The sequence below is a fragment of the Mustela nigripes genome, chromosome 17 (assembly GCF_022355385.1).
Source record: "Mustela nigripes isolate SB6536 chromosome 17, MUSNIG.SB6536, whole genome shotgun sequence".
NCBI lineage: Eukaryota > Metazoa > Chordata > Mammalia > Carnivora > Mustelidae > Mustela > Mustela nigripes.
In genome coordinates this window covers 46,953,893-46,966,242 of record NC_081573.1, presented here as the reverse complement: position 1 = coordinate 46,966,242, position 12,350 = coordinate 46,953,893, and the positions used below count along the sequence as shown (strand labels likewise).

Genomic DNA, 12,350 nt, shown 5'->3' with positions numbered 1-12,350 from the left:
GAGAAAGGGGAACCCTCTTACACTGTTGGTCGGAATGCAAGCTGGGTAGCCACTTTGAAAAACAGTGTGGAGATTCCTCAAAAAATTAAAAATAGAGCTACTCTATGACCTGGCAATTGCACTACTGGGATATTTTCCCCAAAGATACAGATGTAGTGAAAAGAAGGGCCATATGTACCCCAGTGTTCATAGCAGCAATGTCCACAATCGTCAAACTGTAGAAAGAGCTGTGATGCCCTTCAGTAGATGGATGGATAAAGAAGATGTGGTCCATATATACTATGGAATATTACTCAGCCATCAGAAAGGATGAATACCCAACTTTTGGTATGGATGGTACCCATCCATCAATATGAATGGGACTGGCGGAGATTATGCTGAGTGAAATAAGTTAAGCAGAGAAAGACAATTATGTGGTTTCACTTACTTGTGCTTTAACTTCTAAAGCAAAGATTCTTAACCTTTGAGGGCAATGGACTGCTTAGAGAATTTGGAAAAAGTGATTCCTTCTGAGAAAAATGCAAATATGCACACATTTTGGCAGTTAATTTTGGGGGGTGGTTGGCCCTGGACCCCATGGGCGAAACGTCTTGGTTTGTACAGGACCGGAAGTTTCCCCAGATGCAGGATTTTCAGTGCTAAAACAAGGAGAGGGCTGAGAAAATTGGGACGAGTTGGCCACCCTAGAACTAAGTGTTCTTTAAATCCCATCACAGTCCTGGTATCATCCAGAACTCTGACCTGTGCAACAAGAGCCGGTCAAAATGCAATTGTTTGGAGTCCAGCTCGAGTTCTGGGCGGACTCCTTGGCAGGTTAACTTGAAGACAGCTGGCTCTGGGTTCTCCTTGATGCAACAGACAATGCAGTCATCAAAGACACCGACCGCGGTAGGGTAGGCCCATATATTCAGCATCTAAAGGAAGCATCAAAAGAGTACATTGATGCTAAGAATGCCGCGACCTCCAATTTCCCAGGAAAGACTTGCCCCGGTGGACTTGTTTCCGTGTGGCTGTACCTGCTTCTCATTGGGTTTCAGAGTCATGTTGATGGGCTCCAGGAAGTAGGTGTTTGCTTTGACATCATTCTGAAAACAGAAGAATGCCTCCACGACCATTGGGGAACTGTTCAGGATGGTCAGCGTCTCTGTGTTGCCTGGGAACAAGGAGGACTTGTACCTGGAAGTGAACAAAGATTAGGGATGTGGATTTAAGGATGGACTGGGAGTTCAGGTGGCAAAGGAGACTGTGGGGCGTATGGCAGTGCCAGAGGGTAATGTGGTGCACTGAGACAGTGGCCTGGCAGCTAAGCTTCACAGTTGTGAAGACTTGCAGCTGGACTTGACCTCCCCCTCCCCCACCCCTGCCAAGCCTTGGTCTCCTCATCTCTACGATGGGATGATAATACTTCTTAGGATCCCTAGGAGTATTACACGCAATGGTGTACCTAATGCTCTTCAGGACAGCTGCAGATATCAAATGCCCCCAGATGGTAGCTATTATTGCAAAGTATTCTGTTTTTTTAAAAAAAAAGTTTATTTATTTATTTAAGTAATCTCTATACCCAACATGGGGCTCGAACTCACGACCCTAAGATCAAGAGTCACATGTTCTATCAACAGAGCCAGCCAGGTGCTCCATTATTGCAAAGAATTCTGAGAAACGTGAGGATCTACCCTTCCCAGGGCTTATATCCCCAGGACATATAATCCTTTGAGAGCGGTTTGTTCTTTCCCACCTGCCTTAGAGATGATCACATTGACCTCCTTCTCCTAGACCTGTACACGACATTGCTGTTTTGACATGGATTCGTTTGGCGTGGTTCACTGTTGCAAGGCTGTTTCTGTTCCCTTGTGACTTGGGGAAAGAGCCACAGAGGTGAGCACTGTGGGCATTAGAAGCTGCTCGGTTAAAGGTTAATAAAAAGGAACCACAGAAAGTACAAGGAATGCTGGCGAAGATGCACAGCCCAGGGACAGTCTGAAAAGCTTTTTGGATATGCAGTGATGAAGGAAGGAAGGACAGACAGTAAACGGTAGAGAGCAACTCAGGGTCAGAGAGGCAGAGTGCAGAGTGCTCTCTGTGGCGCTGCCAAAGGGGTGGTGGCCTTTACTGTGCTAAATCCCATGTGCTAAGTCCTGATTATACAGTTCAGTTTCACAAATCTGTGGACGGCTGCTTTGATTTTCCCATTTTGCAGATGAGAACACTGAGGCTCAGCAGGGTTTGAGAAAACAGATAACACCCGGTTGTACTGGGTCTTGTTTTTTGGGCCACTGTAATCCCTCTCCTCCTAGGCCAGTGCAGTCTGGCCCCAAGTTCTGGTGGGTTCCAGGGCTGCCAGGACCCATGTCTCTCTGAATAGCAATGATTTCCCTGACTCTAGACCCTGGACTGCAGTGTCCATCATGTTCGTTAACGGGAGCCCCCTTCTTCTCTCTGCGAAGCCCTTCTCCTGGGCCCCTTCTAGAGGCAGATCCACTCCAGCATCAGTCAACCCTGTGCGTCTTGGCTTTCTGGTCCAGCCTCTCAGGAACCAAACTCCAGTTATTAAGAGGCTGGAGAACAAAGAGGCTTTGTTTGTTCTACCAAGTCAGCAAGAGCACAAACTCTAATCACCATAATAAATGCCAGACTGAATTAAGACGTGCTTAGAGCTGGGTCCAGTTCTGGTCACGCCTCCCTGCCTACACAGTGAGAAGTTTGTACATACCCGAAAAAAACTGGTATCTCTAAAAACCTGTGACCGTCAACATCACTCAGGGCCCCAATTCTGCCCGACAACCTATCTCTGTTTCTTTACTATTCTACCTCTCCAACTTTCCACAAAAACTGTTTCATCTGCTCTCTATTTTCTCAACATTTCTATCTTCCCTCCGCTTCCCTTCCTGTTAGGGATGACCTCACAACATGTGTTATGGAGAAAACAGACCGTAGCATGGGAACCTTCTCCCGGGCCCAACCACATCTGCACCCGAAGCCGTCCGCCTTCACTCCCCCTAGTGGGCAGTGGTGTACCCTCTTCCTGGCAGGAACAGCATCTCTGTACCCCGTTCGTGTGGTCTCAGGGAGCTGTACCTCCAATGGCCCTTACTTCCTCTGGAAACGCCTACCTCCTCCTCCCTGTGTCCCCTTGGCATCCAAACAGCGTAAGAACCGCAGTGTGTGAGCAGTGTCCCTGGGTCCCATGTCCCCTCTTGTCCTCGGCTGCCTGCCCTTCTCTTCAGGGCCAAGATTTCCAGAGAACGACCTTTACACTCGGTCTCCATTCTCTCACCTCCCACTGATTCCTCAACTCACTTTGCTCGGGCTTCATCCTCAGAAATCCCCAAAAGGACCTTTGCTTAGACTCCTGGGACCTCTCTGTTGTTGAACCCCATGGAGGTCCCCTGAGAACCAGACCGCAGAGCTTATTCCTTGGTGTGTGTGGCTACTAGCTATATCTCCTAAGCATCTCAAACAACATATCCCAAAGTAGACGCTTGGTCCTACTCTTTCCCCACTAAAACCTCATCCGTCTCCAGGCTTTTCCATCTGGGAAGATGGCACCCACATTCATCTGGGTGGCTTAGCAGAAACTTGGGGCACAAGAACCCGGTTCTCCTGTGGTTCAGAGCTAACCGAGGCAGCAATAGTAAAAGCTATGTCCACAGAGCACCCCGGCATGTACCATTTGTGAGTCCAACGGGATGTCTGAAATTTGCCTTGAAATAATGGAACACGTACTTATCTCTTGATTTTCCACAAAGCAGTGGCCCGAAGTAAAACCTCTCCGTGCTCATAATATACTTCTTAAAGATGACCTCGTTTTGCTTCATGTCTGGCTTTCGCTGAGGAAATACCACTCTGAACACAGGGGAGGAAAAGAGGAGGAGAGGCTGTCTGAGTGCAAGTTCAATGCCTCCATTTGACAGTGACCTGAACCCAACACTCCTTTGTTCAGCAAAGGGTTCAAGTATCTGGAGACAGAATGATTCTTAATCTGAGGACCTTAGTTGACCCTTATTCCTTCTCCCTCCCTTCCACCATCCCCAGGGATGAGAGCTTGAACTTGAGGAAAAAATTCCCAGGTGTCTTTCATAATGAGTGGCTGATGGTAGACTGAGAGAGATTTCCCATGCCAGTGCGCTCAACCAGAAAAACTGAAAATCTCCGTGGAAAACTAGTTCTGGTGGACATTAACCAGCTTCAGAGTTCCTTGTTCAGTGTGGGCCCTGGTAAGAACAGCAAAAATGCTCCTCTTGGTCGATAAGCTATATTTAAGCTGATTTATGGATAAGCTATAAAAGGCCTCAGCCCTGGAGGGTTTGTCCCACTAGCTTGCCCAGCTGGGTGACTTTATGTTGTGGATAAGGGGTACGGTGGTGTTTGGTAGCTCAGAAAAATGTCCCCCCATGGAGAGAGTCACACCTTTAGTGATATTACAGGACAAATAAAAAAAAAATCCGAGAGTACACATAAAACCTGCTTAAGTTTGCCTCATTGTCCAATAAGCAAACTAACTGGCCAGAGGACGACGCTTCCCTGGCCTTCGCACCTATTAACATTCTCTGTAGCTCACTCTGATGGTCCATGCCATTCCTGTGGCTCCGTGGATGTCCAAGACACCGAAGCCCCATACGACCAGAGGGCCTGGGTGCTGCCCCAGTTCCATGTTAGCAGTAAGAGCTACCTTGCTTAAAGCGCCATGGGGCAAAAGAAAATGTTTGTCGACTCACTCATTTATTTATTCAATATTTTTCAACTCTCTCTTTCTCTTTCTCTTTTAGGTGTAGATATTGTTTATTAATAGGCAAGGCCTACTGATTTATTACTTCTTGGATATACCCACTGTCCAGCCCCGGCAGCCTGTGGTCTTGGTGGGCACACATATGGGACGCTTCATAAATCTGCGTGTTGTCCGTGTGCAAGGGCCTTGCTTCTATGTATTGTTCTAGTTCGATCAACTATCTCTTTTAAGGCAAAATACACTTACTTGGGGTCTTGGCAAATGTAGGGGTAACAGCAGACACCTCGGCAATAGAGCTGGTACTGGCGGCGGGTTCCAAGGATCTCAAAGTTGAACGTCTGGTCGAAGTTCCCGAGGTCGTTGGAAGAGAAGTGTATTCGCAGCGTCACCTCACCGTTGGCTGGCACGATCCACCGGAAATGATTCAGCCTGCAAACGACCACAGACCTTTTAAAGAGAGAAGCCTTCCTTTGGGCCTCTGAGAGCAGACAGGGCTGCTGCCTGGGAGAAGTCCTGGCCATCCGGAGGCCCCGCTGGCAGGACAGGCACGCCTTCTATTCGGGGCTCTAGCATTCCCTTCTCTGGGTGACTCAGAGGCCCACCTGATGAATTTCTCCTGGGAGAACTGCCCAGCGAAGTTGTTCTGGTCCATGTCCGACAAGGGGGCAATGGCTCCGGCTGTTCCCGCAGAGAGGCCCTTCCTGTTGATGGCCATGCGACGTTTGTCCTTCTGAGTGTCTCGGGCCTGGTCTGCTTTTTCTTTTGGTTTCTGTCTGCTCCCCTTAGAGGAGGTGGTCTGCTCCTCCTGGGTCTTAATTAAACACAAACACAAAGCTTAAGTACTCATTGACATACACGGAAGACAGAGACGCCTCGAATGCGTGTGTGCTGTGTGTGCAGGATGCTGGCAGCTGCCGAGGGCAGAGAGGAGGGCCTAGCCCACTTCCCCAGTGGAGAAGAGGAGGAGAGCTGGTGCTTTCCTGGGCTCCCCATTCCCTGAAGAGGAGGCTGAAGCCCAGAGAAAGCTTCGAGCTGCAGGGAGAGGTTTCCTGCACTGCGTTTTGTTGGGGTGTGTCTTTAGTACCCCTTACTCCAGACCCCTCACCCCCTCACACTGACTTGTGGGCAGACCAGATCTGTATTCCTATAGAATATGCCATACTCTGAAATTTTCTGACTATTCCTCGAGCATCATTTCGCTTATTCCTTCATTCCCTGTATTTTCTGTAAACTGGAAATTAGGCATAAAGTTTGATGAGATTCAGAGAAGGTGCTGTATATGTCACACTCCATCACAACAAGGGACCAAAAAAAAAAAAAAAAAAGCCACCTCAACCCATGATTACCGATGCACTCTATTCACCCTGGAATGGCACTCGCCAGACTGGCCTCCATAGTGGGGTGTTTCCCTTTGCTGCCAGCTAGTCCCCTGTGGGACGAGGTTCTGGTTGTAGTATCTTGTTTCCCAACAAAGTACTGCTTTTTAGATCAGTTGGTGCTCCTTAATTAATTACTTCATTTCTAATTTTACTATTCTTTCTATAGTTTTGGCTGCCATTCTTCTAGAATGAAGAGCTTTCCTTTGCCAACTGGGGATGAATTAGAGTTCCTCCTAGAATGGTTAAGTTCAAGAATGCTTAACCCTTTTCTGTTAATGGCTAATTTTATGGAAAGAAGTGGGTGTCATCGTCACCTCCGATGTGGGCAATTTTTTCCATTTTCTTTTTTATTTGGACTTTTTTCTAGTAGGGTGTTTCCAGTCATGCTGCTGATCTCAGATGATAATTCCCCATTTATTTTTAAATAGAAGTTTGAGTCATTCTCTTCACCAAATTGAGGCTGAGGTGGGGCCTACTGGTGATTTTATTTCCTACCGGTGATTTTATTATTCTTTGCTGATGTGCCTGGTTTGTAGGAAGCTGGGTGGAGAGATTCAAATCTGGGGCTACCATATTTTTCTGGGAATAAATAACCCTTCTCCAGCTTTTAATAGACATACCTTCTGCAATTATTGGTCAAACCCATTTTCCTTTGTGATTTATTCTATTAATTACATATCTATTTTCTTCTACTTACATGTGATTTCATTTCAGTTACTCATAGTTTTGATCTAGCTGGAATTAATTTTACTCCTTTGTGTCAGGCAAAGAGATAAAAAGTGAGTTTACCACAATATCCAATCTCATACTCATAACTTCTTTGAAAATCTGTTCTTTTCTTAGTGTTGTGTGTTCCCTTAACTTGTGTCTATTCTTTTTTTCTTTTTTTAAGATTTTATTTATTTATTTGACAGACAGTGATCACAAGTAAGCAGAGAGGTAGGCAGAGAAAGAGGAGGAAGCAGGCTCCCTGCTGAGCAGAGAGCCCGATGTGGGGCTTGATCCCAGGACTCTGGGATCATGACCTGAGCCGAAGGCAGAGGCTTTAACCCACCGAGCCATCCAGGTGCCCCTACTGATTCTTGTCTTCTCATATACTGTGTGAATGACCTTAGCCTCCCAATACATTCTAATATCTTTTTTAAAGAGAGCTGCTTTTGGAAAAAAAGAGAGAGAGAGACCATGCTGAATTTGCTTATTATTTCTCCCAAATGAGCTTTAGAGCAATTCAACGAGTTCCCTAGACCATCCCACGGGGACCAGAAAGGGTGCAAGATGAGAATCAGGCATTTTGAGAGAGGCTCACGTGGGGTCCCCAGCTGGGATATGCGACGAGTCAATGGCAAACACGTCAGTGAATGTGACGCCCAACACCATACCCCGTTCTTGACCATGCGGAGGGGGACCTTCCTTGTCTGCCCAACTGAAGTCCTACCAAAATCAGGAGAACAAGAGGCTGGCTTGCTCCTTACCTTCCCAGAGCCCGCAGTGCCCAAAAGCTCTGCTTCTGCTTCCCCTTCTCTTTTCTCCTCCAGCAGGGACAGCTCTTCAGATGGGGAGATCACAAACACGAAATGCTTCAGGATTTCTGTTGTGGCCAAAGGCAGCCGCTTCAGGGGGTAGGAGATGACTGAGAATAAGGCGGGAGGTGGGATGGGTGGTCCCGAGGAACCCAGACCCAAGATGTCCAGGATCTAAAGGAAAAGCCAATGGTTAATTTCTGAGGCAGAGGGCAGGGTGTCCCCAGCTGCTCCCCTGAGTGAGCACAGGGAGGTTTGGACTCTCCTGCCTCTTCCTAACACTCTTGGGAGGTGCCTCTGCCCTGGGCACATGTTGGGGAAAGGGGGTGAAGGGCCCATGACACAGCTCTGCAGGTCTTTCTCGACCCCTGTGCCCCCAGAGCAGGCTGGGGCTCTTGCTGTGGAGTCCCCTATCCTTCTCTTATCATGGTCTTAGTCCCCTTGTCGTGTCTGTCTCTGCAAATGGATGTAAACTCCACTGGGACAGACACTAGGGCTGAGCACACAGCAGGCGCTCAGTATGTTTTAGATGCCAGCTCTCAAGATTCTGATGTCAGTGGTACAGAGTCGGTCCATCTGCCTCCAGGTCCCATGTTAATCTTTCTGTTACCTTTAAATGTTCTTTCTTTCTGAGGCTGAAAGTAAGTGAAGGTTGGAACAGGTCAAGTTTGGCAAAGAAAACAAGTCAGGGTTCTGGGAATTGGGTAAAGGATGGGAAAGAAGAGAGAAGTCGAAAAGAAACCGAAGAGAAAATGCATTCCTCCAGCATTCTCTGCTTCTGCTGTTTCAACTGAGTGGGCACCCGCCAGAGCGGGCAGCTTGAACGTTTCTCGGCAGCTCCCATCTCAGCAGGGAAACCCTGTAGCCCAAGCAGGCGATCTCCGCATAAGTCACTGTCACAACGGTAAATTGGACAGCCCGCCACAGCTTCCGTTCTGTGGACCAAGCAGGCACTTAGGCTGAGCCGGCAGCTGTGTGTGTGGAATCCTGGGTTTCTGACCTGTGGGTCCGGCCGCCAAAGGCTTTTCCTGCCTAAGCGTAGCCAGTGTTAACTCCCAGGGTTTGAATGTCTGTGAGGGAAAGGAATGGGTAGTTTGTACCAATTATTAAATGGAGCCAGGGGTCAAGAACTGTAACCAACAGTCTAAGCTGTCGCTTGGGGTGTGCGGACAACGAGAATAAGCCAGAAGGTAACCTTGGCTATAGTCCTGGATCCTGGAACATAAAACAAGATGAGAAGAAGTTCTTTTTCAAAAAACATATTTCTGGGGAGAAAAGTGGCCAAGAGTCTCCTCAGGCAGAACTGTGAGACGAGTGGTTTGTTGTCGTGTGTCCCCCAGTCATCTTCCAGCCTTCGGCCTACCCGGACCTCTGCGGCGAGACTCTCCATGTGCGGCCGCATCCCACACCAGTCCGCCCCTTTGAGGAATTACCTGTGTTTTCCCATCAACTCTCACCTGCCAAACCTTCTTCCCTGGCTCTGTTCTCTCCTTGTTAAGGCTGCATCTAGTTTCCGATCAACTAAACTAAAAATCAGCAAACTGTGGCCCCCAGGTCAGATCTGGCCTGTTACCTGCTATTGTAAATTAAGTTGTACAGGCACGGAGTCATGTCTGTTGATTTACATGGTGGTGGTTGTGACAGAGACTGTAGGACTTGCAGCTTGAAATATTTGCTTTCTGGTGTTTTGCAGAAAAAGCTCATTTCTGGACAAAATGCTATAAAAACCATCTCCTCCAAACTTTCACGCAGGGGCTTCTGGCAATGCAATATTTTCTAGGGACAAAAAGCCATCTAATAGTATGATTTCTGTCACTATAAAGAAGCTTGTGGGAAGAAGATTTTCAAGTAATTGAGACTCTTGCTTCCACAGTACACCTATCTAGCCAGCCGATAACACTAGTATTGTCGATATTTAAAAAGCAACTCTGAAAATCTATGAAGAACTTACTAAATTTAATACCCCTAAAAGCAAACAATCCAGTTAAGAAACAGGCAGAAGACATGAATAGACATTTCTCCAAAGAAGACACACAGATGGCCAACAGACACATGAGAAGGTGTTGGACATCACTCATTATCAGGGACATGCACATCAAAACCACAATGAGATGCCACCTCGCACCTGTCAGAATGGCTAAAACTAACAACACGGGAAACAGCAGGTGTCAGCAAGGATGTGACAAAGGGGAGCCCTCCTCCACTGTTGGTGGCAATGCAAGCTGGTGCAGCCACTCTGGAGAACAGCATGGAGGTTCCTCAAACAGTTAACAGTTGAACTACCTTATAACCCAGCACTTAGACTATTAGGTATTTATCCAACTGACACTACAATACAGACTCGAAGGGGCACCTGTACCCCAATGTTTATAGCAGCAGCATCAACAAGAGCCAGTTATGGAGAAGAGCCCTGATGTCCAATGACTGATAAGCGGAGAAAGCAGAGGTGGTATGTGTGTGTGTGTGTATGTATATATATATATATTACTCAGCTATCAAAAAGAACAAAATCTTGCCCTTTGTGGTGATGTGGATAGAGCTAGTGAAATAAGTTGATCAGAGAGGCATGCCTGGCTGGCTCAGTTGTTAAGAGTGTGTGACTCTTGATCTCAGGGTCATGAGTTCAAGCCCCACGTCAGGTGTGGAGCCTACTTAAAAAAAAAAACAAGTCAGCCAGAGAAAGGCAAACACCGTATGACCTCACTCAGATGTAGAATTTAAAAAACAAGCAAATAAACATAGGGGAAGGAAAAAAAAAAGAGAGGGAAGCAAATCATAAGAGACTCTTGATGATAGAGAGCAACAGGCTTGCTGGGGGGAGGTGGGTGGGGGTGGGCTGGAGGGGTGCTGGGCACTGAGGAGGGCACTTGTTGGGATGAGCACTGGGTGTCATATGGAACTGAATGAATCCCTAAATTTGACTCCTGAAACCAGCATTACAGTATACGTTAACTAACTAGAATTTAAATAAAAACAAAATAAATACCCCCCAAAACTCTATAGGCAGTTTTTTATGAGGTTAGATGGAGTCATTTAGATCTGTGGAAATTCCCATGTGTTTTCACCAACTAGAAAAAGGTCCTCTTAGCCACTGTTGTCTCCTATCCAAGGGGACCTCAGAGATGAATGGAATTAAGGGGGTACAGAAAGGAACCCTTTAGTGGCGGTCAGCACAGTACCCACGTCTCCATCCCAGAGAAGAGTCTGTACCTGATCCTCTTTGGGAAGCCTGTCACTCTCCACCGCCTGCCTCCAGCTCACGCCCTCGAAGTCGGGCGTGGGGATGGTTATGAACGGCACACCCAGGTCCTTCCTCCCCTCGTGGTGGTCCTCCTCCCCTCCCTCCCACTCGCCGCCGCCACCGCAGCCGTCGCTCCGCTCCTCCAGGGCCCGGAGCTTCTCCAGACGCTCCCTCTCGGCCTTCTCCCGTTCCTGGCGCTCCTTCTCCGCGCGCTCCCTCTCTCGGTCCTTGCGGCCTCGGCGCCCGCCTGAAGGGACCTGGCGCTGGTCGTCAGGCTCGTGGGTCATGTCCTCGGCACCGGCGTGATGCAGCAGGATGCCTTGCTTCCGGTCCCAGTTCATGAGGATATTCTGAATATCCTTCAGAGTCAGCTCGTAGGTCTTAAACTTCTGGGCCAGGTGCTTGTCGGCATCCTTCAGGAGGTCCGCTTCACTGTCCTCTTGCTCCTGCACCAGGGGGAGCCCGAGCAGGTGGATGTCTCCCAGCTGGTTCTTCCTCTTCTTGCTTAGATCATCCTTCTCATTTAAATGTTCCCTAATAGATGTTTTCCTTTCCAGTGCATCCGTCTTGACCTCTAGTTTGGAAAAAGTAAGAATCTAGAAAGCAAAACACATAAAATATGCTTAAAACATGGGGTGCCTGGGTGGCTCATTGGGTTGGGGCCTCTGCCTTCCGCTCAGGTCATGGTCCCCGGGGGTCCTGGGATCGAGCCCCACATAGGGCTCTCTGCTCAACAGGAAACCTGCTTCCTCACGACCCGCCCCCCCCCCCCCCGCCTGCCTCTCTGCCTATTTGTGATCTCTGTCAAATAAATAAATAAAATCTTTTTAAAAAAATGCTTAAAACAGTTCTTTAAGGGAGAAAAAACTGCCTGAAGCCCCACAGGATTGCAGGTGCCTCCTGCCTTACATCAGGGCTCTGAGGATCACCTGGGGGGTGTTTGATAAAACATCCTCTCTATGGCCCTTTGTTGGCAACAAACAGAAGTTTAGAATTTGGCTGTGCCCAAGGCTTTAAAAAAAATATGTATTTATTTACGTAGCCTAGCAAAGAGAAACCAACTTGATTCTTTCTCTCTTTTTAAACTTGCTTTGTGGGCTCTGATTTTTTTCTCCCCTGGATGAAATCCTTGGGGAGGCTCCACAGGTTTCTAGTCATTCTTTGGTGACATAAAGTCGAGTCGAGTCTCAAGAGGACAGCTGGCAGGACAGCCCAGAGTCCCCGTTTGGGCTGACGGCGCTCCTCCTCCCTAAGGACGGGCTTGGAGGCAGGCCTGGCCAGGGTTGGCTGTCCCCTGGCCTCACTGTACTCCTCTTTCTCCACATCTGTCTGGATCTCTAACACAGCCTGGAGAGTGTGGACCGGTCGGTGGTGGCACAGCTGTCTCCTAGAGCGTTTGCTCACCAAGGAGGGAGGGGGCTTGGCCCCAACCCTCTCTTTCTCCATTGTTGGTAAGATGCGTGACTGCTAAGCGTGGCAGGCGG

At 48.2% G+C, this 12,350-nt stretch overlaps 1 protein-coding gene across 1 annotated transcript in view; it reads right to left on the bottom strand.

Moving 5' to 3' along the window:
- Window positions 1–12,350, bottom strand: part of HYDIN (HYDIN axonemal central pair apparatus protein) — a 326,854-nt gene that overhangs the window by 75,929 nt on the left and 238,575 nt on the right. Inside the window, exons 46-52 of the mRNA XM_059381282.1 lie at window positions 10,836–11,462; window positions 7,578–7,799; window positions 5,329–5,537; window positions 4,973–5,155; window positions 3,724–3,843; window positions 1,017–1,176; window positions 742–914 (exon numbers count right to left, since the gene is read on the bottom strand). Coding sequence (XP_059237265.1) covers window positions 742–914; window positions 1,017–1,176; window positions 3,724–3,843; window positions 4,973–5,155; window positions 5,329–5,537; window positions 7,578–7,799; window positions 10,836–11,462 — 1,694 coding nt within the window. The remainder of the gene's footprint in view (window positions 1–741; window positions 915–1,016; window positions 1,177–3,723; window positions 3,844–4,972; window positions 5,156–5,328; window positions 5,538–7,577; window positions 7,800–10,835; window positions 11,463–12,350) is intronic.